The sequence below is a fragment of the Gorilla gorilla genome, chromosome 2 (genome assembly GCF_029281585.2).
Source record: "Gorilla gorilla gorilla isolate KB3781 chromosome 2, NHGRI_mGorGor1-v2.1_pri, whole genome shotgun sequence".
In the NCBI taxonomy this organism is placed as follows: domain Eukaryota; kingdom Metazoa; phylum Chordata; class Mammalia; order Primates; family Hominidae; genus Gorilla; species Gorilla gorilla.
Genome location: NC_086017.1, coordinates 57284517 through 57312427, shown reverse-complemented (window position 1 = coordinate 57312427; position 27911 = coordinate 57284517). Strand labels below are relative to the sequence as shown.

At 48.4% G+C, this 27911-nt stretch overlaps 1 protein-coding gene across 11 annotated transcripts in view; it reads left to right on the top strand.

The window, feature by feature from the left end:
* Nucleotides 1-27911, top strand: part of SCAP (SREBF chaperone) — a 65120-nt gene that overhangs the window by 30312 nt on the left and 6897 nt on the right. For 6 of the 11 annotated variants that reach the window (XM_031009019.3, XM_031009016.3, XM_055382235.2 and 3 more), the window contains exons 2-11: nucleotides 2362-2581; nucleotides 10308-10437; nucleotides 20140-20297; nucleotides 21143-21363; nucleotides 21548-21653; nucleotides 22640-22812; nucleotides 23198-23324; nucleotides 24764-24876; nucleotides 26264-26358; nucleotides 27777-27875. In XM_031009019.3, the coding sequence (XP_030864879.1) occupies nucleotides 2460-2581; nucleotides 10308-10437; nucleotides 20140-20297; nucleotides 21143-21363; nucleotides 21548-21653; nucleotides 22640-22812; nucleotides 23198-23324; nucleotides 24764-24876; nucleotides 26264-26358; nucleotides 27777-27875 (1344 nt within the window). In that variant the 5' untranslated portion in view covers nucleotides 2362-2459. Of the gene's footprint in view, nucleotides 1-1113; nucleotides 1236-2361; nucleotides 2582-10307; nucleotides 10438-20139; nucleotides 20298-21142; nucleotides 21364-21547; nucleotides 21654-22639; nucleotides 22813-23197; nucleotides 23325-24763; nucleotides 24877-26263; nucleotides 26359-27776; nucleotides 27876-27911 lie in introns of those variants that run through there. The other 5 variants (XM_063703746.1, XM_055382231.2, XM_055382237.2 and 2 more) reach the window with 5 other exon arrangements.

Below are 27911 nucleotides of genomic sequence, written 5' to 3'. Positions count from 1 at the left end.
GCCTGGCCAACATGATGAAATCCCATTTCTACTAAAAATACGAAAAAATAGCTGGGTGTAGTGGCGGGCACCTGTAATCCCAGCTACTCAGGAAGCTGAGGCAAGAGAATCGCTTGAATCTGGGAGGCGGAGGTTGCATTGAGCGGAGATTGCGCCACAGCACTCCAGCCTGGGCAACAAGAGTGAAACTTTATCTCAAAAAAAAAAAAGAATTGAAAACAGGTATTCAAACAAATACAGGAATGTTAGAATGTTCATCACAGCACTATTTACAATAGGCAAAACATAGAAACTGCCCAAATGTTTATCAACTGATGAATGGATAAACAAAATGTGGCATACCCATTTGATGAAATATTCAGCCATAAAAAGTAATGAAGTGGCTGGGCTGGGTGCCTCATGCCTGTAATCCCAGCACTTTGGGAGGCTGAGGCTGGCGGATCACTTGAGGTCAGGAGTTTGAGACCAGCCTGGCCAACATGGTGAAACTTGGTCTCTATCAAAAATACAAAAATTAGCCAGGTGTAGTGGCGGGCACCTGTAATCCCAGCTACTTGGGAGGCTGAGTCAGGAGAATAGCTTAAACCCAGGAGACGGAGATTTCATTGAGCCAAGATTGTGCCACTGCACTCCAGCCTGGGCAACCCCATCTCAAAAAAAAAAAAGTAATGAAGTATTGGCCGGGTGTGGTGGTTCGTGCCTGTAATCCCAGCACTTTGAGAGGCTGAGGCAGCTGGATCATTTGAGCCCAGGAGTTTGAGACCAGCCTGGAAAACATAATGAGAACCTGTCTCTACAAAAAAATACAAAAATTAGCAGGGCATGGTGGTGCACACCTGTAATCCCAGCTACTTGGAAAACTAGGCGGGAGAATCACTTGAACCTGGGAGGCAGAGGTTGCAGTGAGCCAAGAGAGTGCCCACTGCACTCCAGCCTGATCGATAGAGTGAGATTCTGTGTCAAAAAAAAAAAAAAAAAGGTTCCTGGATTGGAAACTTGCATGTGCGCTTAACGCTTCTGCTTTCGGAAAGGTAGAACGAGCAATAGGCATTCCTTTTGGCTTTTGAGTTGGCTGTGGTGTGACTCCTTTTGCTTCTTGTTTCTGGTCTTGACACTTAGGAGGAGTCATCTTTGAGTCTGGGTTTTCATCAGTGAGTACAGTAAAGCCAAGAAATGTGTCTGGGCAGGTTCCCTCTAGCACAGACCGAAGAAAACAGCAACATGGAACAAGAGAAGTAGGTTTAAACTTGGATTCCATTAGAGGGCTCAGTAGGGAAGATAATTCTAGATCCCTGGGCCTCCTAGAGTTTTCTATTCTGATTTTATTGGTTTAATGTTATTTGTTTGAAAGCACCAGAAATTAACTTTGGCCAACATAAGCAAAAAGATAATTTATTAGAAGGGTATAGAATAGCTTACAAAATGGAAAAAAAAGTTGATGAGCCAGTCCTCAGAAAGGATGGGAGCCAGAACAGCCTGGGCATCTTGGGAGCAGGAACCTCTGTGAGATGAATAAACATCATGAATATCCAAGTTCCTGTTTCTTTGTGTTCAGAAGTCAAAGTGCAGGGAGAGAGGCCCAATTTGTGTAGCTTGGGTCAGCAGGGGGCACCTTGACTCATAGTTAATCCAGGTTAAATCCTGTGGAGCGAGGTGGTTCCCCTGAGCCATACCAGGCTGCTGTTAACTTATAGAAGGGGACAGCTACTGGGCAGGCAGGAACAGGAGCTGCTCTCTGCCTTTGCACTCCCAGGAACAACTATAGGACCAAGAGCAGAGAGTTCTACCAGAGTGAATTTTGCTTGGTGACCATTGTGTCAGAGACCTAAGCTTTTTAGCGTTTTTATGTTGAGGGCTGACCTCACTAGACATTCTTCATGAGTGAAGCACTATTTGTACAACAGTGTGTTTTGAGGAGGCCATCCCTATGTAAAGGGTTTCTCTGTAGCCCTATGTAAAGGACTTCTCTCAGTGGGATTTGTGCATAGAGAAGGGTGGGGAAGAATGCCTGTTTGACAGAGAGCAGCTGAAGGTGACGTCTGTTACACAGGCATGGTTTCCTGTGCCACACGTGAGAAAAATGCCCTTTGGGGAGTGGCCTTTTAGCAATGCCTAATATAGGAGGGAGGGAGTTGGGCGGGGAGGGGGAGAGAGAGAGAGAGAGAGAGAGAGAGTGTGTGTGTGTGTGTGTGTGTGTGTGTGTGTGTGTGTGTGTGTGTATTTTGGGATTGAGGTCACTAGACCTTGCATATAGGCATTCTGAAACCATTCCCCAGCCACATAACTATCGCCTCCCTCCAGCAGCCCTAGTGTGCAGAGCCAAGTACTCTTTGTTAACCGGCTTTTCTCCCTTCTTACCAGGTACCTGCACATGTTGTTCTTTGTCAGTGCTGTCAAGTGTGTGCCAGGGTGATCCATGGTCACTTTCCGGGATGGCAGCAAGGTGACTTCGGCTGAGGATGACCCTGACTGAAAGGCTGCGTGAGAAGATATCTCGGGCCTTCTACAACCATGGGCTCCTCTGTGCATCCTATCCCATCCCCATCATCCTCTTCACGGGGTTCTGCATCTTAGCCTGCTGGTATGTTTTTGGGTTGCCTTGGATATGGTGGGCCAGTGTCTTAGGACAGTAGGTTTTCTAACCCTAACTACTATGGAGCCCTTGGCCTCTGTATGCTTTTTACACAATGGGAGCTTGTGCTCCTTATAACTGTGAGTGGAGAACTCTAGTCCTGGCCTGGTTAGCTAATATAATAAAATAGTCCCGGCTGGCCCTGACCTACTGATTCACCAGATTTATTCATATCGCTGGTACTCTATCTCCAAATAATGTTTAGATACTTCTAAGACACTGAAATAATTGAAAGATATGATATTTCAGTTTTCTTTCTTAATAGTAGTGGTTTCCTTTTAGTACCTGGTTAAGTGCAAGAGCCTTTTTTGTGTGTTGCGAGGCAAAGTCCATTAGAACAGTACCTTGGACAACCTGTGGCAGGCTAACCTCAGAGACTTGCTTCTTTGCTCTCTAGTCATTTTCTTGTGTTCACATGGAGCTTGCTTCAGACTTCTTGTTGATTCTTGTGGCCAGCTGCACTTGCCAAGGACAGTTGTGAGAGCTGTAGCTGCCCTTTTTCCTGTCTGTCTTTCTCAAGGCCTCATAGAAGCCTGAAGGCTATGGCTGACAATGACGTTGTAAAGGAGGAGTTTGATATGAGATGACATATGATGACCCTTTTAGCTCTAAAATGCTGACAGCTGTGAAAAGAGCCCATCTTATTCTTTTCTCTGGAAAGAATTCTGTTCTTCAGATTCATTGTCTAAAACATTTATAGATGTTTTCAGTGCTATGCTGAAGGGAGGATGAGAAGTCAGGAGGGAACTCCCTGTTCAGTTCAGTTGCTAATGATCTCAGGCTCTTCCCTGATTATCAGTAAGAAAGATGAACTTTGGCCAGGTGCAGTGCTCATACCTGTAATTCCAACACTGGGAGGCTGAGGTGAGAGAATCACTTGAGGCCAGGAGTTCAGGACCAGCCTGGGCAACATAGCAAGACAAAAAAAAAAAAAAAAAGAAAGAAAGATGAACATCACTGAGAGTTTCTTGCTGGGTGCTGTGTTGATGCTTCAGGTATAACATTAGGAAGTGGTCCAGTTATGTTTCCATTTAACAAAGAGGGGTAGGGACTTAGAGATTTGTCTGGTCCACATAACTAATAATTAGGGAAACTGGGGTTCAAATTCAAATCCAAGCCATAGGGACTCTGGTGCCCGCCTGCACCTGTGTTACTGTCACCTGGTTTCACTCTGGCTCAGTATGTTTGTATTGGTGTTTAAACTGCTAAATTGTGTTGTACAAGATAAAATACTTATAGCTGTGTCCCATAAGTGATGAATTTGGAGTGCTCGAAGAACTCAGCTCTTGGGTTTTTTTTCCTTTAAGTTAATTGACCTTTCTCTTTTCTTCTTTAAAATAATTTTTTTGAGACATGGTCTCACTCTGTCAGCCAGGCTGGAATGTAGTGGCACAATCACAGCTCACCTCAGCCTCAACCTCCTAGGCTCAAGCGACCCTCCCATCTCAGCCTCCTAAGAAGCCACGACCACAGGTGTGCGCCACCACGCTTGGCTGTTTTTCGTGTTTTGTAGAGATGGGGTCTCATTATGTTGCCCTCCTTTGGTTTCACTCTCTGATGGTACTATGGTTTCCTCTTTTGTAGTCACCCTGTTTTTCTTTTAAGAGGAAAGACCTGGCCGGGCGTGGTGGCTCACGGCTGTAATCCCAGCACTTTGGGAGGCCGAGGCGGGCAGATCACGAGGTCAGGAGATCGAGACCATCCTGGCCAACATGGTGAAACCTCGTCTCTACTAAAAATGCAAAAATTAGCTGGGTGTGGTGGCCTGCACCTGTAGTCCCCGCCACTCGGGAGGCTGAGGCAGGAGAATCGCTTGAACCCGGGAGATGGACATTGCAGTGAGCTGAGATCGCGCCACTGCACTCTAGCCTGGCGAAAGAGTGAGACTCCATCTCAAAAAAAAAAAAAGAGGAGGAAAGACCCTTCTGTATTATCCCATTCTTTTTTTTCTTCCTTGAGACAGGGTCTCGCTTCGGTTGCTCAGGCTGGAGTGCAGTGGTGCAATCACTGCTAATTGCAGTCTCGACTTCATGGGCTCAAGTGATTCTCCTACCTCAGCCCTCTGAGTAGTTGGGACTATAGGCGTGCACCACTAATTTTTTGTATTTTTAGTAGAGCTGGGGTTTCGCCATGTTGCCCAGGCTGGTCTCAAACTCCTGAGCTCGTGATCCCCTCGCCTCGGCTTCCCAAAGTGTCGGGATTACAGGTGTGAGCCACCAAACCTGGCCTTGTACTGTCACATTCTTAGTGCTGTGTACTTATTTTCCCAAATGAGTATCTTTGTCATGTGATCTTAAAGTTTTTTTTTTTATTTTGTTTTTTTCTTAAAACCTGATTGACTTGAGAAAATTTTTCCAAGGCTGGGTGAAGTCTCTCAGCCTCCAAAGACTAATAAAAGGTTGTATAAGAGAATCCATAGATTCTGGGACTTGGCCAGAAAACCAGAGATCATGGACCCAGGGACACAAGCCTCATCATTGTCTTCAACCCACTGAAGCTTTTCTGTCCAGAGCAGCAGAGCAGTGCCCCCTTCTTCCAGAGCCTGGGATTGCCTACAGAAAATAAAGTATGGATATAGACTGCTTCTAGTAGTTTTGCTAGACATTCAGTTTCCATTTAATTGCTTACCTTTTATTGTTCCTGGGATGAAAGACTTGTACAGCCAAACCCAAAGGACTGCTGCACTTAATTTCCCTATTCAGATCTAACAGCCACCTGAGCTGCAGAAATACTTTTTGCACACCACTGGCTCACTACCACTGGGTCACCCCAGGGAAAGTACAGAGCAGTACTGGGGGGGTGGTGATCAATGACAGCTTGGGAATGTGCCTGTCTCCATCAGGCAGAAGAATCCAGGGAGTGAGAGAGGGCATCTGTATATGCGTCAGGCTCACCCCAAACAGCACTGAGGATGTGTGACTTTCTTCTCTGAGCTGCTGTTGAGGCTGCAGGTTTCAGTGACTGAGAGCCAAGGACACTACTTCAAATGAACCCAGTGCTGAGCCTTGCAGGTGAGCTAGAGTTAGCTGTTCTTCCTGCCTGGCCCCTGGGTGCAGTGATTGTTCTTTCCTCTGGGAAAATCTGATGAAATGTGTAGCAAATAGGCATTATGGCAAGAGGTGTCTGTTTATAACTCTTGGAGGTTAGACCACTGGGCCCAGGATATGTCCCAGCAGCAGCCCAGCAAGACAGAGGGTACTGTTAATCTGAACCTGCCCTGGTAAGCGGTGGGTGCACCCTGGGATAAAAAGAGCACCCAGATGCCATGTTAGTTGGACTGCCCTATGTGCAGGTCAGAGAGTGATGTGAGTCATTGAGACATTTGATTCAACAAGCTGCTGCTCATGGTGAGAGAAGGTGGATTTTAATTTGGAGAGGAAATTGGAATCACATTGTGTTGTTTTTGATTTTTGAGACGGGGTCTCACTCTGTCGCCCAGGCTGGAGTGCAATGGCACAATCATGGCTTACTGCAACCTCTGCCTCCCAGGTTCAAGTGATTCTCTTGCCTCAGCCTCCCGAGTAGCTGGGATTACAGGTGTGAGCCACCACGTCTGGCTATTTTTTGTATTTTTAGTAGAGATGGGGTTTCACCATGTTGGCCAGACTGGTGTCAAACTCCTGACCTCAAGTAACCTGCCCACTTCAGCCTCCCAAAGTCCTGGGATTATAGGCATGAGCCACCTTGCTCAGCCTAGTCATGCATTTTTGACTTAGGATATTTTCAATTTACGACAGTGTTATCAGGACATAACCCCATCGTAAGTCAAGGCGTATCTGTACATGTCAAGTGCTTAGAATAGTGCCTCCACATATTAAATATCATGTATGAGTTTTTCATTGTTATTGTTCACTGTCTTCCTAGTCTTCTACCTTCACAGCCAGAAAGCACAAGCAGAATCCAAAAACATGTATAGTCTAAACATAGAACAAAAACTGACTATACTCTGTGATTGCTATGCAAACGCTGTAGCCACAGCCTAATTTTTTTTTTTTTTTTTTTTTTTTTGAGACAGGGTCTCTCTCTGTTGCCCAGGCTAGAGTGCACTGGCATGGCATGATCTTGGCTCACTGCAACCTCCACTTCCCGGGTTCAAGCGATTCTTCTGCCTCAGCTGCCCGAGTAGCTAGGATTACAGGCGTGTGCCACCGCGTCCAGCCAATTTTTGTTTTTTTAGTAAAGACGGGGTTTCACCATGTTGGCCAGGCTGGTCTTGAACTCCTGACGTCAAGTGACCCACCCACCTCGGCCTCCCAAAGCGCTGGGATTACAGGCGTGAGCCACCGTGCCCAGCCTAAATTAACTTTTTTTTAAGTGAAAGCAAGTTTATTAGAAAAGTAAAGGAATAAAGAATGGCTACTCCATAGGCAGAGCAGCCCTAAATGAATTCTGATCACATTCTCTTGTAGTCGTTTCTCTCTTCCTACTTAGAGCATCTTGGAGGCAGACCGTAGTATTATCTTTTGTATTCTCAGTGCCCAGCATGTAATACATACTTAATAAATGGTTTTTGAGTGTAGGTAAAGATGGAAAAGCCAGAGAAAAGTAAAAATTGATTTTTGTGAAGGTAAGGAGATTGTGTAATTGTTTTCTGTAATTAACATAATAAATGTATTTAAAATATTCAAAACATGGTATTGTCAAAAGAAGAGGCGTTTCACAAAAGTTGCTATATCCAAGTGGCCAGTAGTAAGTATATGAAATAATTTTTTAAATTGTTTCTTATCAGGAAAATGTACATTAAAACCATGCTGAGATACCACTGTCTCTTCCTCTAAATGGTTAACATTAATTGGACTGACAATATCAAGAGGTGACAAGGATTTGGAGAAACCGGAACTCCTATTACACTGGTGATAGTGGGAACATAAATTTGTACAACCGCTATGGAAAACTGTTTGGTATCATCTACTAAGCTCAATGTGCATATAACTCCATACCCAGCCATTTCATCCTAGGAATATACCCAACAGAAATAAGTGCTTATGGGGCCACCAAAAACCAATAAAGGATAATAGTTTTATTCTTTTTTCTTTCTTTTTTTTAATTAAAAACAATTATCCAGCCCAAAATGTTTTGTTTTTTTGAGATGGGGGTCTCACTCTGTCACCTAGGCTGGAATGCAGTGGCATGATCATGGCTTATTGCAGCCTCAGCCTCCTGGCTCAAGCGATCCTCCCACTTAAGCCTCCCGAGCTGGGACTACAGGTGTGCACCACCATGCCTGGCTAACTTTTGTATTTTTTTTTTTTTAGGGATGGGGTTTCACCATGTTGCCCAGGCTGGTCTCAAACTCCTGGGCTCAAGAAATCCTTCTGCCTTGGCCTCCCAAAGTGCTGGGATTACAGGCATGAGCCACCTCACCTGGCCAACTTTATTCTCCTTTTTTTTTTTTTTTTTTTGAGATTGAGTTTCACTCTTGTTGCCCAGGCTAGAGTGCAGTGGCGCCATCTCAGCTCACCGGTTCAAGTGATTCTCCTGCCTCAGCCTTCTGAGTAGCTGGGATTACAGGCATACACCACCACACCCGGCTAATTTTGAATTTTTAGTAGAGACAGGGTTTCTCCCTGTTGGTCAGGCTGGTCTCGATCTCCCGATCTCAGGTGATCCACCTGCCTCGGCCTCCCAAAGTGCTGGGATTACAGGCGCGAGCCACTGTGCCCGGCCCAACTTTATTCTTAATAGCTCAAACCAGAAACAGCCAAATGTTCCTCAACCAGTGGAATAGACAAATGCACTATACTTTATTCATTAGTGGACTAGTATGTATCCAAAAAGGAATGATCTGCTATGTGCGCCAGTGTGGAGAATCTAGCAGATAGAATTTGAGTGAAAGCAGCCAGTCATAAAACAGTATATAAGTAGAATGAATGGTTTCATTTATATGACATTCAAAAATAGGTAAAACTAATTTATGGTGATAGAGATTCTAATAGTTACCTTTGGTGGTGGGGAGCAGTATGCTGTTGACTGGGAGTGGGCACAAGGCTGCCTTCTGAGGCTCTGGAAATGTTCTATAGCTTGATCTAGATAGTAGTTACACAGATATACACATGTAAAAACTTACTGCACTTTATACTTAAGATCTGTGCATTGTACTATATAGAAGTTATTTCTAAATTTTAAGAAAGTGAGATCTGAAACAAAATGTACATCTATTTGCCAACTTTTTCTTTTTTTTCTTTTTTTTCACTTGAGATGGGGTCTCACTGTGTTGCCTAGGCTGGAGTACAGTGGCATGATCTCAGCTCACTGCAGCCTCTACCTCCCAGGGTTAGATGATCCTCCTGCCTCAGCCAGTAGCTGGGACCACAGGTGCACACCACCACGCCCAGCTAATTTTTTGTATTTTTGGTAGAGATGGGATTTCACTGTGTTGCTCAGTCTGGTCTCAAACTCCTGAGCTCAAATGATCCGCCTGCTTGGCCTCTCCCAAAGTGTTGGGATTACAGGCTTGAGCCACCGCACCCAGCTTATTTGCCAACTTTTTGATGCAAGGTCAGGGCTTTTCCTTGCGTATATCGGGTCCATTAACTTAACTTTCCTCATGATCCTAGTATAAACCACATCCTTAGTTAATTATACATAATTTTCATGGTCTGTCCCTTTAAGTGGAATAGTTGCTTAGCTATCTGAATTGGAATCTTTCTGGATTTTTAAAGGTACCCCCACTTTTGTTTTTTATTGTTCCCTTATATCTAATTTGGCAAGGTGATTTTTTTTGTTTGTTTTTAGCGTCTTGCTTTTATTAAGTCTCTGAAAATTTTGTCTTTCAGAGACAGGGGTCTTATGTTGCCCAGGCTGGAGTGCAGTGGTATAATCATGGCTCACTGCAGCCTCTACCTCTAGGCTTAAGCAGTCCTCCCACCTAAGCCTCCTGAGTAGCTGGGACCACAGGTTCACACGGCCATGCCTGGCTAATTTTTTTGATTTTCTGTAGAGATGAGGTCTTACTATGTTGTCCAGGCTGGTCTCAAACTTCTGGGCTCAAGCAGCCCTCCAGCCTGGGCCTCCCAAAGTGCTGGGGTTACAGGCATAACCCACTGCGCCCAGCCTGAAAATATTAATATAATGTTATATATTATAACATGTTGGTGTTTCCTTTCAGTAAAAGTTACTCATTAAATGTATAAACTAGCCAGGCACGGTTGCTCACGCCTGTAATCTCAGCACTTTGGGAGGCTGAGGTGGGTGGATCACCTGAGGTCAGGAGTTCAAGACCAGCCTGGTCAACATGATGAAACCCCGTCTCCACCAAAAATACAAAAATTACCTGGATGTAGTGGCAGGCGCCTATCTATCTATCTGTGTGTGTGTGTGTGTGTGTGTGTGTGTATGTATGTATGTTTATATTATATATATTAATGTTATATATAATGGTATAACTAAGTATATTTATACATACTTAGCTTATACAGCCTGAAAACATTTAACAGAACAGTCTATTTTACCAGTTGGGCTTCTTCGTAAGGTTTATGTGACTAAAATAAGTTTGAAAAATTCTAATCTAGATGACTTCTGAGTTTCAGCTTTGCAATTTTGTGATTCTAATATTTTGCACATTTGTACAGTCCTGACAGAATTTAGTTATTAACTCCAGTGGCTCCTGTGTCACTGCTGAGAGAGGACTGCCTCTCATAGTGTCTAATTCTTATCTCCTTTTTGTACATCCCAGCTACCCACTGCTGAAACTCCCCTTGCCAGGAACAGGACCTGTGGAATTCACCACCCCTGTGAAGGATTACTCGCCCCCGCCTGTGGACTCTGACCGCAAACAAGGAGAGCCTACTGAGCAGCCTGAGTGGGTGGGTACTCGTCATGTTCCTGAGGCCAGCACAGAGCATTGGGTGGAGACTGGCTGAGGCAGGGGTCTGCCAGTGAGATTGAGGTTGGTCAGCTTCTGATTTGTGAATTCATGTACTTTAACAGCTTTATCAGTGTACCATATAGATACTTAGTTTATACATTTTTTTTTGAGATGGAGTTTTGCTCCTGTTGTCCAGGCTGGAGTGCAATGGCACAATCTCGGCTCACTGCAACCTCCGCCTCCCGGGTTCAAGTGATTCTCTTGCCTCAGCCTCAAGAGTAGCTGGAATTACAGGCGCCCGCCACCACACCTAGCTAATTTTTGTATTTTTAGTAGAGCCAGGTTTCACTTTGTTGGCCAGGCTGGTCTTGAACTCCTGATCTCAGGTGATCCACCCATCTCGGCCTCCCAAAGTGCTGGGATTACAGATGTGAGCTACCGCACCTGGCTAGTTTATACATTTATTGAGTAACTTTTTTTGAAAGGAAACACCAAATGATGCCAAAGCCTGACTATTGTAGTAAAACTGAGATCTGTGCTTGTTCTAGCTGTGGCCAGCCGGGTCTGGGTTCATACCCTGAGTTGCTCACACATGCTGCGTGGGTGTGTGGCAGTATCCTGGCAGACACACAGGCCGTCTCCTTCTTGTCCCTGGGCAGTCAGAACAACTGCACATCCCTGAGAGTGTTCTGACACAGAGTGCCAGCACTGTCTAGTATTTGTATCGCGCACCTAATTTTTTCAGGTCTGTCAGGTCCTATTTTATTCTCACAATCCAAAAAGTTCAGGTTTTAGATCTCTTTTCCAGGTAAGGAAGCTGGGCTCAGAATGATTAAGTGCCTCAGTTATTTATTTATTTTTTAAATTTTTAAATTTTTATATTTTAGTCTTGCTCTGTTGCCCAGGCTGGAGTGCAGTAGTATGATCTCGGCTCACTGCAACCTCTGCCTCCCGGGTTCAAGTGATTCTCCTGCCTCAGCCTCCCGATTAGCTGGGACTGTAGGTGTGCGCCACCACACCCAACTAATTTTGTATTTTTATTAGAGATGGAGTTTCACTATGTTGGCCAAGCTGGTCTCGAACTCCTGACCTTGGGTGATCTACCCACCTTGGCCTCCCAAAGTGCTGGGATTACAGGCATGAGCCACCGCACCCGGCCAGTTATTTAGTTTGGAACTCTAGGTCTCCTGACCCCAGCCCACTCCTCCTTCTGGACTGTGCTGTTTTCAGTTGACTGTCTCTGGGCTGAACACTGATATAAAAGAGAAAAAAGGTCTTCAGTTGAGGGGCTCAGTCAAGGGACCTAACTCACCATCACACCGCACTCATTATTTGGAGCTCATTGAAGCTTGACTAGCTCATCTGTGTACCTTTTGCCTGTCAGGTGTGGACAAAGTGCCCTTTCTTCTGTGTTGTTCTGTGGTCCCTGGATTCGTGCTGGACTTGCTGAATCTGTTGTTGAGGAAAACCAAAGCTCAGCAAACAGAGCTCTCCTCCCCCTTCTCTCTGACAGTCATAGCATATTCCCATTTCCTTTTTGGTTAATGTAGTAGTCAGGTAACTTGTTATGAACTTGACTCTGCGGCTGAAATAGAGGCATATCTGGCAAGATAGGTCTGTGGCACAACTATACATGGTGTCAGTGGGGAGTGCACCACCCTGGCTTCATGGGGCTCTGCCTATGAAGGTCAAAGGATGCAAGGTCTGATGCTGGCTGAAACCAGTTTTGTGGTGAAACCAGTTTTGTGGCTTTATGTCCCAGGTTGGCCATTGGCTCACTGGCTCATTGTGGGACCTTCTTGCTTAAACCTTTTACCTTCATTAACAATATTTTTTCTATTGTTTTGAGATGGAGTCTCACTCTGTTGCCCAGGGTGGAGTACAGTGGCGTGATCTCAGCTCATTGCAACCTCTGTCTCCTGGGTTGAAAGCGATTCTTCTGCCTCAGCCTCCTGAGTACCTGGGACTACAGGCATGTTGCCACCATGCCCGGCTAATTTTTGTATTTTTAGTAGGGGTGGGGTTTCACCATGTTGGCCAGGCTGGTCTCAAACTCCTGACCTCAGGTGATCCACCTGCCTCAGCCTCCCAAAGTGCTGGGATTACAGGCATGAGCCATTGTGTCCGGACTTCATTAACCTTTTAATGCAGTGTTAGCACATAAGGGAATATTTGTGTTTCCTGACTAGAAGAGTTCATTTGGCCCATTGGTGTGGAATAGATGTTTAATGATGAGGCTGTAAGGGGTGTGATGTGTTTGTGAGCTCTTTGAATGATAGGATGATGATAGAAAGTGTTGGTGCAGAATATCTAGAGGGCTTTGGAATCAGGAGCATTGTCCATTTTCTCTCTCTCTGATTGGAGCGCTCATCCCCTGCAGGATTGAGAAGGAGATGGGCCCAGGGCAGTCACCTGGTGTCACACAGCTCAGTGGTCACTTATCTCACCTCCACTGACTGTCCTTGGTAAAGATACAGGCCAGCGATACTGAAGTGGGTGGTAAGGACTGTTTTAGTTATGAAGAACAGAAAATTCAACCCAAATCAGAGTAAGTGAAAGGGAATTTTTGGTTCATATAACTGAGCCAGGTGCAGGGCTGACTTAAGCACGATATAGTTTGAGCCTCAAAAGGAGTCCATCTCTTGACTTTGTCCTCTCTGGGTCAGCTTCACTTTTGGTCGTCCCAACAGTGGCCCTAGCAGCTTCAGCCCCATGTTTTTGCATCATCCAATCCAGTGGAGGATAAAAGGGAGCCCAGTTGGCTATGAATAGGGTTACCTGCCTGTCCCCTTCCCAAGCCCTATGGCTAAAGGCAGGTATTTCATTGTTGTCAGCACCTTGCTGGGAATGAGAGAGGATGGTTTCCAAAGGGACAATAGGGCTGGGTGCAGTGGTGCATACCTGTAATCCCAGTACTGAGGCAGGAGGATCGCTTGAGCCCAGGAGTTCAAGGCTGCAGTGAGCCATGATCACACCATTGCAGTCCAGCTGAGGCAATAGAGTGAGACCTTGTCTCTAAAAAAATAAAAAGTAAATAAATTTTAAAAAAGGGAAAATAGGAGACTCGGGCAGTAGACAGTACATTGCAGGCATCTGCTGCCTATACGAAGGAGCCAAAACTTCCTTCCCTACTCGACTCACTGCTCAGTTCAGCACTCGTTTATTGCATACGCGTGGTGTGGGATGATGTGGGGGACAGATAGAGGCTCAGTGTCCTTGAGGAGATCCTATACTGTTTGGAAAGAGAAGACAAAGATTTTTCAAAGTTTAAAGTAAATATAGTGTATGTCAAAGAGACATAGGGGGGCAATCGAAAGAGCTCCCCAGTGGTCAGTGCTAGAGCAATTTTTTTTTCTTTTTTTTTTTCCTTTTTCTTTTTTTTTTTTTTTTTCGAGACGGAGTCTTGCTTTCGCTAGGCTGGAGTGCAGTGGCGCGATCTCAGCTCACTGGAACCTCCGCCTCCCGGGTTCAAGTGATTCCCCTGCCTCAGCCTCCTGAGTAGCTGGGACTACAGGCACGCACCACCACGCCTGGCTAATTTTTTGTATTTTAGTAGAGACAGAGTTTCACCATGTTGGCCAGGATGGTCTTGATCTCCTGACCTTGTGATTGATCCATCCGCCTTGGCCTCCCAAAGTGCTGGGATTACAGGCGTGAGCCACCGTGCCTGGCCTAGAGCAGTTTTTGCAACAAAATAAACTGGTATTGAATTAAGACCCAAAATATAAAATAATTCTCTGTGAGTCCATTCCTGAGTCCATATGCTTGAATAAATATAAATAAATGAATGGATGACAATAGACAAATCTCCTGGGCAAAAAAATTCTAAGTAATGTATCCTAAAGTGTGGACTATGCATGATGACTTTCTTCCAAAGAGGACAGTGTGACTGTGGGAAAAAGTAACTTTACAGTGAAGAAGCCTGACAGACACCTCCTATAGTAAGTGATTGGGGTTAAAGCAGCAGTGATAAATCACATTGATTGATTATGCCCTTGATATGTGAGGAGGAGGAGGACATTTTACCGCTGATCTTCTTCCCCCATACCCATAACCGCAGTATAATCAGAAGTAAAACATCAGACAAATCCTAGTTGAGGAACACCCTACAAAATGCCTGACCAGTACCCCTTGAAGCTGCCAAGATCATCAAAAGCAAGGGAAGTCTGAGAAACTGTCACAAGCTACAAGAAGCCTCAGACACTACAGCTAAACGTAACGTGGTTTCCTGGATGGGATCCTGGAAAAGAAAAAGGACATTAGGCAAAAACTTAGAAAACCTGAATATACTTTGGACTTTGGTTAAGAATTTCACTGTGGACTTTGGTTTTCAGAAGGAGGACTACAGAGATGAAATGTCCTTCTTTTTATATACCTCAGCCTCCTAAATTATTTAAAAATTCGCATACATTAAGATTCAGTCTTTGTGCTGTAAAGTTCTTGGTATCTTCAGTTGTTTGGATTTTTTAAAAAGCCGTATTCTAATATAGGGACATGTCATTGTGATTGTGATTTGAATTTTCATTTCCCAGATGACTAATGACCTTAGTCACTTTTTCAAGTGCTTATTGTATTTGCCTGTCTTCCTTTGTGATGTGTGTGTTCAGATGACCCCATTTTGAGTTGTTTGACTTCTTTTTGTTAAATTGTGGATCTTTCTCTATGCTGGAGACGGCTCTCTTTTTATGTAGCCCTCCTCCTCCCCTTTTGCTAGATGCTTCTCCACAATGGGATTGATGGCTGCACCCTACAGTTAAACCTTTATGTGTCCTCCAGAAAGGACTCCAGTCAGTTCTGCCATGTCTTTGTGCTCTGAGTTCGGCTCACCCTGTGTTGTCACTGTGACCATTGGCCTCTGTGGCCACTCTTGGGGAAGGGCATTTCTCTCTGGGCAGAGGGATGTTTTTACCAGAGGAAGAGAAGAACGAAGCAGAAACAGTAGAGACTTTACGTTTTCCAGCACTGTGACCTTGGGCAAGTTACTATCACCTTGTGCTTTAGTTTCCACATCCATAAAGTGGGATAATTATACCTACATTATACATTGTCATTCTTATGATTAAGTGAAACAATGCAAGGGTTTAGTACAGTGCCTGGCTCATCACTTGCATTCAGCAAATGATTGTGGCTGTTGCCATTGTCATCATTGTCATTGATCAAGTCTGACTGGTCAAGCAGAGGGGAGAATGTAGATTCATGTGCTTGGACTGCCCTGTGGTGTGCACCAGAAGTACACTCCTGAGGCTTTATCAACCTCAGCTCAGAGTCACTTCCTCCAGGAAGCCTTCCCCAGCTCCCTTACAATATGTCCTCTGCTTCTTCTCTGTGTTCTACATGACGACCCCATTGGAGTCATGTTTCATTCAAGTTTATACACTCCAATGTTTTACACACAGTAGATGCTCAAGAAAGGTTTCTTGTTAAATAAAGAAACAGTATGGCTTATTTAGGAGACAGTGAGTCTGCAGTTTTTCCTGGAGCATGTTAGGTGGAACCAAGTTGAATCTCCTGATCTGTGAAGTTTAAACTTTTAATTCCATAGGCATTGGGAAGCCATTCCCTTAGAGGCAATGACTCGACGACAGTGGTGATAAGAAGACCCATCGTATTGAACTTGGAGAAACCTGTAGACTGAGATGATTGTGCATGGGACACCAACTCGTTTTCATAGTTTTAAGGGATAATATAAATGATATAACTAATATATTTTCAGACACTTTGCTAGATCTGGATGGTTCACAGGAGTTGTTTTGTTTGGTCCTCATGGTGCTTTAGTGAGGGCTGAGGTTTTATTCTCATTTCCCTCAGTAAGGAACAAGCCTTGGAGAGTATAGAGACCATCATCCAAGGGACACAGCCAGGGAGTGGTGGCACTGGTATTTGAACTCAGGCAGGTCTCCTGAGCCTGCTCTTCCCACCACAGCCCTTGCCCACCAGGGTTGGAGGGCAAGGATCAGGAGGCCTTTTCTCTAGGAAGAGCTGAGTGGCAGGAGTCCTCCACATCCTGTTCTGAGGGAGCCCACGGGTATGCTGGTGTAAAGGTAAAATACCTGGAGCTCTAGGTTGCTGTATCTAAATAGAAAGGAAGGATTCCATTTTTCAAAAACCTGAGGTCTCCAGCACTGCCTGGGTCCCCAAGACTAGCTCATTGTGAAAACCTGAGCCTCACACGAAGGCCTAGCTGACAGGTCCACAGAGGTGGCTGGGTTTGTTCCATGCTGGACTTCCACGGCCAACATTGCAGTGTTTGTGGTGGCTGCGTGAGCGTGGACACAGGGTTTCCAGGAAGCTCTGGGTGGGAGCCTCATGCTCTGAACTGTGGTGGCTGGAGACTCCAGGGCTTCCAGGACCTCAGCTCCTCTCCCACGCCGCTTGTGCTAGGCCTTTCCTTCTGTGTCTTGTTCTCCATAAGACTCATATTGTTCAGAGCTACCCAGCCCTGGGTTTCAATCCTGGCTCTGTTGCCTATCAGCTGTGTGACCTCGGACACTTCATTTTATCTCTCTGAGCCATGGTTTTCTTATCTGGGCCCTTTAGCTCAGGGTCTCTCACAAGACTACAATAGAGCTGTCAGCCAAGGCTGCTGCCATCTCAAAGGTCAACTGGGGGAGGATCCCCTTCCAAGCTCACTTAAAGGTAGGTTCCTTACAGGCTGTTGGGCTGAGGATCTCAGTTCCTCACTGTGCATTGGCTGAAGGCCTCCCTCAATTCCTTGCCACATAGGCCTTCCCTGAGCAGCTCACAGTGTGGTGGCTGGTTTCATCAGAGTGGTGGCTCCCAAAAGAAGGGGGCCAGGGTGGGAGAAGGAGTCATAGTCTTTTGTAACCTAATTGGAAAAGTGATTTCTTATTGCTTTGGCTGTATTTATTTGTCAGAAGCAAATCATTAGGTCCAGCCCACTATTAAGGGGATGGGATTACACAAGGGCATGAGCACCAGGAGGTGTGGACTGTTGGGGACCGTGTTAGAAGGCTGCCTACCACAGCCTCTCTCTAGTTAGGAGTCTTTTGCCTAGGGGCATCTGGACCCCACTGGCCCTTACTTCCTCCATCACCCACTCAAGATACCAGTGTTTCCATGTCCATTTCTCTCTTGAATATTAAGTAGGGATTGTGGGAGCTCACTCAGCACAGTGAGTGTGGGCCCTGCGCACATCTTCCTTACCAGGTTAGTGCTCCTTTCCTGCTTAGGCCTGTGTGAGCTTCTGTTCTGCTCATAGCCTGTGGCAGCCAGCTCTATCCAGGTGCCTCTGTGCCTCCCAGCAGCTTCTAGTGGCTGAGCGTGATACAGAAGACAAAGTGGATGAGGCCTTCTGTCCCCAGAGCCCTCACTAAGGCACAGCCACATAAAGTTCACAAAGGCTCAGACGGTTGCCTCTGGTTGTTCCTTTGTGCCCAGGGTCCCAGGAGGCATTAACTTGCTGTGCTTGGTCAGCATCTTGGCCCTTGCCTATGCTGTAACCTGGAGTACTGCATTGGTGAGTGGCTCCATGGCCTCCCTTTCATCCACACGCATGCCCCTTGGAGTTCCTGACTGCAGCCCAGGCATGGAGACAGCCCCTCATCCCTCAGCTGGGCTGGGCCCTGCCCCATTCAGTCCACACCTCGAAGTACACCGCTGTCTAGGGCCATGTTTCCTTGTCTCCAGTTGTCACCAACTCCCGGGGAGTCTTTACAGAGCACTGCTTTCATCAGGTTGCCCCTTCACCTCAGAGACACTGGGCTTTGCTTTGTCAACTGATTAAAATCCTGACAGCTCAGTAAGGCTTCAGTCTAAGCCTGCTTGTCATCTTCCTCGTAATTTCTGTTATCCCCTGACAGGTTTCCTTGGTGCAGATGTCCAGGCCTTCTGTGCTCTCAGCATCCCTTGCAACTCACATTCCCTCCTGCTCCTCTCCTACCTGTTCTTTTCTAACCTTATGGCTCCACTCAGCTTCTCCTGGGCCATAACCCTGCTGTGGCTGACCCAGCATGTTTTGGGGTGCTCCGCGACATGCCTGTCACTGAGGGTTGCATATGTGAACACTCTTGTCATTTACATCCCTGTTAAGCTCTTGAAGGGGAGATGGCAGATTCTAGTGAGAAAAGTATGTAATATTTAGTGAGGAGACCTTGGTTTGAGTCCTTACACCACCCTGCCTGGAGTGTGAAGCTCTAGGCAGGCACAATGCCTGAGCCTCTCCTTGCTTCTCATCAGGCTGTTGTGAGGGTCAGATGAAGTGAAATGCCTGATTGTTCATTGTTAATATTTCTGCTAATCTCTCAGACACTGTTTGTATGCGTGTGTGGTGTGTGCATACATCTTGATGCTGCAGGGTGAATGTCGTTATTCCTCTTTCACAATGAGGAAATTGAAGTCCAGAGATGTCAAAAGTGTTTTCAAGGCCATATGTTTGGAAAGCTGTGATTTTAAATTGGGTCCTTTGATCTTCAAAATCCGCTACTCTGCTGCAAGTGACAAAACCTGAATCAGTAAGACAGGTTACATGCTTTGGGGAGTGTAGAGTCTATAGTGCGGTCAGCAGACATGTTCCATAAAGGGCTAGATAGTAAACATTTAGGCTTTGCGGGCCAGACGGCCTCTGTTGCAGCCATTTGACCCTGCTGTTGTAGAGTGAAAGCAGCCATAGACAATAGTAATGGTAGGGGTGTGGCTGTGCTTCAGTAAAAATTGGAAGTGGAAAAACAGGCACTAACCAGCCTGGGCAACATAGTGAGACCCCATCTCTACAGAAAATAAAGAAGTTAGCCAGGTGTGGCACTTTGGGAGGCCAAAATGGGAGGATCGCTTGAGCCCAGGAGTTCGAGACCAGCCTGGCAACATAGTGATACCCTGTCCCTACAAAACATTTTTGAAAAGTAGGCATGGTGGTGGTGCACACACCTCTAGTCTCAGCTACTTGGTGGGTGGGGGTGCTGAGGTGGGAGGATCTCTTAAGCCTGGGAGATTGAGGTTGCAGTGAGCCATGATTGGGCAATAGAGCAAGACCCTGTCTCAAAAAGAAAAACAGGCATGGGCCCTGATTTGGCCTACAGGCCATCGTTTGCCTACACCTGGTCCCACAGTGCTTTGCCCATAGTAGATGTGTTATTGAGCAAAAGAGGCTCACTGCCCAATGTGCTAGAAGCCAATACTGTGACACCGGGATATGGGGAAAAGAAAAGCTTTATATTGAAGGTTGACTCCCTAGGAGACAGGAGTCCAGCTCAAATCTGTCTCCCTGTGCTGGCTTTAAGGCAGTAATTTTATTAGGAAAGGTTTAGAGGGTGGATACTAGGATTAGCAGATGATTGGTGGAAGGAAGGGTGATTTCTGGGAAGTCTTTGAGCATGCCCAGTTATCTCTTGATGCCACCTCACAGGTCCCATGTGCAAATTCTGGGGGAGTTAGTATGAAACATGCAGTGGAAATTCAGGCTGTGACATCGGCAAGCTCATTCTGCACAACTCCAGTCGGCCATCTTGGTTCCAGCTTATTTCAGCCAGTTCTTTTATCTCATAAGCGGAGGGAGTTTCTGGGTTTCAGCAAATTGTTTCTTTTCTTATCTGCCATCCTGCAAACTCAAGAACTTGTATTAGTCATTGGTTTCTTTAACTCTGTGGGGCACTGTTTCCAATGCCCATTAAGTCCCTTGAATTGGACCGTCTTTCTTCTTCCTGTGCTCAGCTGCCCTTTCTGCCCTCCCTCATTTCTTCTGCAGTATGTGGGTGCCCCGGTGGCTTATGTCCAGCAGATATTTGTGAAGTCCTCAGTGTTTCCCTGGCACAAGAACCTCCTGGCAGTAGATGTATTTCGTTCACCTTTGTCCCGGGCATTCCAACTGGTGGAGGAGATCCGGAACCACGTGCTGAGAGACAGGTACCCCTCTCAGGGACCCTGGCCTCCCTGAATCCCATTCTGTACTGAAGGAAGAGTTACAGTCCTCAGTGTAACTGCAGTGAGCCAGTCGGCTCTGCAGAGATAGAACAAGCAAGAAGGATGGAGGGTGAGCTAGCCTTGAATTTCTCAGCATCTTTGTGGGTCTACGGTGGCTGCATTCCGCTTGAACCTATGCAGATGGCACACACATAGCCTTGAGTCTCATCCTTACATCTCAGATGGAGTCAGTGTCCACTGTGCTAACTCATGACCCACATGGCTTCCTGCCTGTGGGTTATGGTGTGAATGTAATGGTGGTGTCTCTGCCGACGAGAAGCAAGCTCTACCTGGGGGTACCTTCTGAAGCCCCAGCCCAAGTCGTGCTCCCCTGCCTATCAGTGGGTCCCTGGGTTATGCTGGCTTGGCATACAATGTGTGTAACTGGCAAGCTGCATCACTGCCAGGTTTTAGTTAGCTAGTGGCGTTGACAGATATTTTGGTGAACTAAATGAAGCCCCTAATTTACCCCAGTCCCTGCTCATCCACTGAACTGGCCAGGGTGTTTTAGTGGGTGGGGTTGTGCATGCTCTTATAGTACACTTGCCCATCCTCAGAGCTGATGGGCTTTTGGGCTTCAGATGCACTTTGAAAGTCAGACAGCCACATGGTTAGGTTATTGGCCACCTGGAAGTACTTCCCCCTGCTGCCCTAGTGGTCAGGCTCTTTGGCAATACCAGAGAGCAAATATGGGGCATTGAAGAACAGACAGAGGACGTCCCCTAAGTACAGCAGGTCTGTCCTGTGGTGGCAGACACAGCAGGTGCCTTGTCCTGTCTCCTGTGCAGCTCCGGGACCAGGAGCTTGGAGGAGTTGTGTCTGCAAGTGACCGACCTGCTGCCAGGCCTCAGGAAGCTCAGGAACCTACTCCCTGAGCATGGATGCCTGCTGCTGTCCCCTGGGAACTTCTGGCAGAATGACTGGGAACGCTTCCATGCTGATCCTGACATCATTGGGACCATCCACCAGCACGAGCCTAAAACCCTGCAGACTTCAGCCACACTCAAAGGTAGCCCCAGTACAAGTTCCCTTCAGACCTGTAAAGGTGCCCATTGGTCACCGTCTTTTTGATGTGTGCTTAGGCAGATCAGGGTTTACCCTTTGTTTCCCAGGATGGGGGTGAAAAAGGGGTCCTTGGTGGCTCTGCAGTAGCTGTCATTTCTTTGTCAGTACCTGCTGGTTTCTGCTTGCAGACTTGTTATTTGGTGTTCCCGGGAAGTACAGTGGGGTGAGCCTCTACACCAGGAAGAGGATGGTCTCCTACACCATCACCCTGGTCTTCCAGCACTACCATGCCAAGTAAGATTGACAGTACCCTGGGCTCTTGACTGGTCTGCTGGGTGACATGAGGCTTTGAGTAGTCCCTCTTCTGGTTAGAGTGTTCTGAATGCCCCCTGGAAACTTGGGAGAGTTTCCAGGCCTCCTGTTGAATGTTTACATCCCTCAGACTAGATGATGCTGTCTACCACATTTTAATGGGGATGACCTGACAGCTGGTTAAGCATAGGGGACTAAGGCAGGGCTGGCGGTCTCAGTGTCCTGGTGCCTCCTCTGGTCTCTCTTGAGCCTAGGGCAGGCATCCCCAGCTGGTTACTACTGAGCGCCCTATATGGCCTGTGTCCTTCCCAGTGGGGCACTGCAGGCAGCTCCCCAATTGGCAAGGGCACTCGAGGTGCTTCTGATTGGCTCTCCTAGGCCTCTGGCAATCAAGAGTGTTGGAGGCCGGGCGCGGTGGCTCACGCCTCTAATCCCAGACTTTGGGAGGCCGAGGCGGGCGGATCATGAGGTCAGGAGATCGAGACCATCCTGGCTAACACAGTGAAACCCCGTCTCTACTAAAAATACAAAAAATTAGCCGGGCGTGGTGGCGGGCACCTGTAGTCCCAGCTACTCGAGAGGCTGAGGCAGGAGGATGGCGTGAACCCAGGAGGCGGAGCTTGCAGTGAGCCCAGATGGCACCACTGCACTCCAGCCTGGGCGACAGCGAGACTCTGTCTCAAAAAATAAAAAATAAAATAAATAAATAAATAAAAAAGAGAGTGTTGGAGTAGGTCCGGAAAGGGAGACAAAGAAAGGAGCAGGGGGAGCTCCTGAGAAAACTTTGTCCCCTTTGTGATTTTCCCAGTGCCCCTGGAGACTATAGAGAAGCTCAGGCACCATAGAGAAGTTCCCTTTCAACACAGGGGCAGGAGGGAGGTCCTGATGGACCCTCTGTCCGGGGATTGTCTTTGTCCCCAGAACCAAGAGCAACACTTCCATTTACCCCCACCCTGCTCCTTGACCAGGTTCCTGGGCAGCCTGCGTGCCCGCCTGATGCTTCTGCACCCCAGCCCCAACTGCAGCCTTCGGGCGGAGAGCCTGGTCCACGTGCACTTCAAGGAGGAGATTGGTGTCGCTGAGCTCATCCCCCTTGTGACCACCTACATCATCTTGTTTGCCTACATCTACTTCTCCACGCGTAGGTTCATAGCAGGGAGGCTGAGGGCTTTCTCCAAGCTAAACGGGCATTTCCATGTCACCTGCTTCCCTGGCTCTGGAGGTGTCTTGGGGTAGAGAGATAGAACACACCTGGTGGTCGTCAGAGCTAGGGCTTTGTCCCCCAGCAGGGTCTTAGGAGCTTGGGTGGGGCCGGGGCTCTTCCCACTTTCAGCCCCTTCCTGAGTTAGGGTTCCTAAAAGGTGTACTATGTCCATGACACTGGGAAGTGCTTGTGCCTGTCCCTTTCCTTTGGTGAAACCAGGAGTTTTCCCTTCCTCGACTGTCAGGGCAACCTACTCCCGGGAGCCCCAGTGGGCGGGGGGCGGGGGGAGGGGCCGCCCTGATATGCCATCTCTGCCCTCCAGGGAAGATCGACATGGTCAAGTCCAAGTGGGGGCTGGCCCTGGCTGCCGTGGTCACAGTGCTTAGCTCGCTGCTCATGTCTGTGGGACTCTGCACACTCTTCGGCCTGACGCCCACCCTCAATGGCGGGTAGGTCCCTAGCAGGCTCCACTGGGCCACAGGGTGGGCTCAGGCCAGAGAGCCTTGCACTTCTGGGTACTTGGCCTTCCCTGCACTTTGCTGTGACCTCACGTCTTCACATTGTTGTTTTTGACATTTAAGAGGTACATTTTCTTCCTCTTCTTTGTCTGGCTTGTATTCATACTTGTCTTTGTATATAGCATATCTAGCTATAGTGAGTGTCCATATGTACAAAAATGCATATTTGTGGGCTGGGTTTGTATATAAGGGGTGTGTGTTGGTATGTTTGTGTATACATGAGTATGTATTGCATGTGTGTAGTTGGATTTGTGTGTCTGTGTTTATGTATTCTGTATACACACACCACACACAAACTGCAGCTTGATGGCTTAAGCCACTGGAGGTGTGAGATAGAGAAGAGAACATTTCTTTTTTTTCATGATTAGAATATTTAAATGCCTAATGAAATAGGTCATTTTAGAGGAAGCTCTTTGGAAGATATGAGCACACTGTAATTTGTCGCCTTTTTCGCTGATGTTTACTTTCCCCTTGCCACTCCTCTCTGAACCTTAGTCTGGAAGCCCTTCCCTCGGCTTGTCCTCAGGCTTTGATCTTGGCTCTGGCTAGGCCCGCCTGCCTGTCTGTTAATGGTTATTAATGGATTATGGATTGGCCTGTCCCCCACTTTGGCCCATCAGGCTGGTCCTATGAAAAGCGACGTCGTATTTTGTTTCTGGTAGTTTCCTTGCTCTTAGATACCTGCTCCCTTTCCTGAGCCTGAGTGTTAAACACCACCCTCCCCCATACCGTCTGCCGTACCCTCCACAGGGCCCTCCCTTCCTTCGGCTCCAAAGCAGAGGTCCTGCAAGGTATAACTTGGCTGGCATTCCTCGCACATAGACTTTCTTAGGGTTTGCTGCGGGGAGTGTGGGACGGTGGGCTCAGATAGCTGGTAGAGCTTTCTGTAGGAACAGTCGTTCTTCTCCACACACAGCTTCTCAACAAAGGTGAGTGGGCCTTCAGGGTGGTTTCATCTCCTTGCATTTAGCTGTGATGGGTCCACCCAGAGTTACTGGTGTGGGTCTTGGCAGCAGTCATTGTCTTTAGCCAGCAGTCTTCTCCTGGGAAGGGCCAGCAGAAGTGTGGTCTAGCAGTGGCGCTGCACAGCTCTCCCTGAGGGGCCTCGTCCAGCCCTCCTGTGCTGGATGGCTAGAGACAGGATGGCTGCTGGCCCCTCTGCAAGGCTCTGGAGCCTGCCTGAAAGCTGAGTGCTGTGTAGATGCAGGTCTTGTTGGGTGAGGTGGACAAGGGAGGGTTTCTGCCCAGCACCTGTGGGAGTCACTCAGCAGCCCCCATGACAGGCTGGAAACCCCACAGCCTTCCCGAGGGCCCCAGTCTGTTGGGAACCACCACAGCACTGTCCTCACCTTCTCCTTCTCTGTCCCCAGCGAGATTTTCCCCTACCTTGTGGTGGTTATTGGGTTAGAGAATGTGTTGGTGCTCACCAAGTCTGTGGTCTCAACCCCGGTAGACCTGGAGGTGAAGCTGCGGATCGCCCAAGGTAACGCAGTGGGAGAGTTGGGCAGAGGGCTGCAGGAGGGGCTGGAGTGGGGCCTGTTCCTCTTGCTGTTAACGCTCTGTGAGCAAACAGAGCCCTTGAAATGTCCCTTGCTCTTGCCTCTGGCATAATATGCAGTGGGCCACTGGGCTCTGGCAGCTCTTGAGTGTGTGCCCTGGGGAGCCATGGGGCCACTGGACTGTACTTCGTCCTGGTTCATGTGTCAGTAAGAAAGTAAACCAGGCTGGGTGCCATGGCTCACACCTGTAATCCCAGCACTTTGGGAGGCTGAGGCAGGTGGATCACTTGAGCCCAGGAGTTCAAGACCAGCCTGGGCAACATGGTGAAACCCCATGTCCACAAAAGATAGAAAAATTAGCAGGGCATATTGGCATGCACCTGTGGTCCCACCTAGTCAAGAGGCTGAGGCGGCAGGATTGCTTGAGCCTGGGAGGTCAAAGCTACAGTGAGCCGTGATCACACCACTGCACTTCAGTGTGGGTGGGGCTTGTGTTTGGTGGTGGCTTTCTGTCTGGGGAGTTTAGCGCCTAGTATTTTCTCTTACTGCCTCACTCCAGCACACTAGGCCCAAGCCCCGGGGGCTGGCCATTTCAGAGACGCTGCCTTCACGGCTGCCAGAAAAGCTCCCTCTGGCCCTGCTGGTAGAAGCTGGGGATCTGGGGTTCTAGGGAAAATGAGAAAAGGGAGAGCCTGGCCTTGGAGGCCTGGTCACTTGAGCCTCTTCTTCCTCGTCACCCCATGTCTGTGAGGAATGGGGCTGTAGGCAGCCGTCCATTCATCCAGCAGACCTCTGTGAGAAGCCAGGCCCTGTGCTGGATATGGAGTTAGGAAGAGATGGGGCGAAATTGTCCTTACCCAGTAGGAGCACAGAGCCTTAGACATGTGACAGTGTGATAGCGTGGGATCAGGGCTCACCACAGGAAGGGGCTTGAGGAAGAACGCAGCCAGGTCCTCTACCCGCCAAGTGCTTCTGCCATGTGGTTGATGGGCACACTGTCATGCTGGCCCGTGCAGACCAGACAAGAACCACATGTGGAGGTTGGATGTGGTTGTTGTGGGTGGCACTTGGCTTTCCTTGTGGATTTTCTCATCTCCACACTCTGCTTCTTCCCTCTTTTGATGATTATAGCTCTCCCCTGCACCCTCCAGGCTGTGAACACCCGTTCCCCATAGCAGCTGTGGTGGTGATGGCCCCTTAAAGTCTGGGCATTAGCAGGACCCTGAGGGTTGGGGTGCTTTGGTGGAATGGCTGCTTCAAAGGGCTGGGGGGCCTCGCCATGCCTCTGCCACTCCGAGGCCCATGAGGTTGTGTGAGTCATGTAGCAGAGTGGCCACGTGTTGCCCTGGGCCCTGTTGCTGCCCTCTGCAGGCCTAAGCAGCGAGAGCTGGTCCATCATGAAGAACATGGCCACGGAGCTGGGCATCATCCTCATCGGCTACTTCACCCTAGTGCCGGCCATCCAGGTAAGGTCCCAAGGCCTGCCACCTGGATGAGCATGGAAGCAACTGCTGTGCTCCCCAGCTGTGCAGCCATGGGCAGGGTGCTCCCCTCTTCAGCACAGGCATCCTTGCTTCTGAGGTGGGACCTCTTTGCCTGGCAAGCAGATCACTACAGCACACAGGTGGCCCCTGGCATGCCTGGCTCAGAAGTGCTCAGCAAACCCTGGCTGGGTTCCCAGATTGAGCACCTAGCCAGGCAGACTCTGCCCTTGACCCTGTCTTCCTACCCCTCCCTGCCTGCTTCCCCTTCAGCCAAGTGGCAGGAGGAGGCTGCAAGGGCATGGCAGGAGCTGGGGACTGGCTGTGCAGTTTGTCACACCTGTTTCCCATTTTTGAGGGAGAAGCACCGTGGGGTTCCTAGACCCTTCCTCCGGTCTCCTCCCTTGGCCCTGGCCTGTGCCGCAGTCGCCAGACGCATGGCCTTGCCTGGCCTGACCGGTGGGAGGGCCACGACCCATTGCCCAGAGTGACCCTGCTCTTGGCAAAGTGCCCTCACTCGGCTGTGGGCTGTGAGCAGAGGTGGAGGTGGCCCTGCACTGAGCTGGAACCCCAGACTGATGCCAGCCATTCCAGAAGGAGTTGCAGGAAGGGGAGGATGCCATCTTTTCTCCCCCGTCTTTCCCCCAGGGCTGGCAGGCCAGCTGAGGGATGGGGGTGAGCAGAGAACAGATGGGCTGTGGGCTGCTTCTCCTGGAAAAACAGTAGTATCTGCAGGATAGGGTACAGTCTTGGGACGTTAGAGCTGAGACAACCACTGTGCCACTATCTGCACTCCATGGTCTTACCCCAGATCGGAGTAGCACTGTGGTGATGTGCTAGAGGTCTCAACACCGACATCTCAGAAAATTTTGTCTGCTGACAGAGCTTGGGGAGCAGAGAGCTCACCCTTTTTCAGTTTTAGAGGAGAATTAATCCCTCTCTCTCTCTCTTCATTGTTCCGGGGCAGTTGCTGGCTGGGAACCTTTCTGAGAGCCCCTGAATCAGGCCTGGGCTCTAGCTGGGTTGGTGATGCATGAGCAGGGCGGGGGCTCAGTGGGGAAGGACTTTTTGGGGAGCAGGCTGGTGGGGCTTAGAGGTTTCCGGGTTGGATCAGGCCTTCAGTCCTCTCTAGAGGGACCGGAAGATTCAGGGAAGGTACTTCCCCTTCCCTTTCAGCCCTTTCTGAAGAAAGTGTGAGGGTTTCTGCTGCCCCCTGGTGGAGACGGGGTGAGCTGCTGGTGGTATGTGAGCTGAGGACCAACCAGCATCTCTCTTCATCTCTGCTATGCCCTGCCTGCTGCTGCCCTGCCGGTTATGAGGTGGCTGCAGTCCGGGCACTGCTTCTCTTGGGCTGGGACAGTGAGGTCACGGCACCCCCCCACCCCCATGTGCTCTGATTCCAGGAGTTCTGTCTCTTTGCCGTCGTGGGGCTGGTGTCTGACTTCTTCCTTCAGATGCTGTTTTTCACCACTGTCCTGTCCATTGACATTCGCCGGATGGAGGTAGGAGTGGGCTGAGCCCTGCCCTGCCCGCCTCCT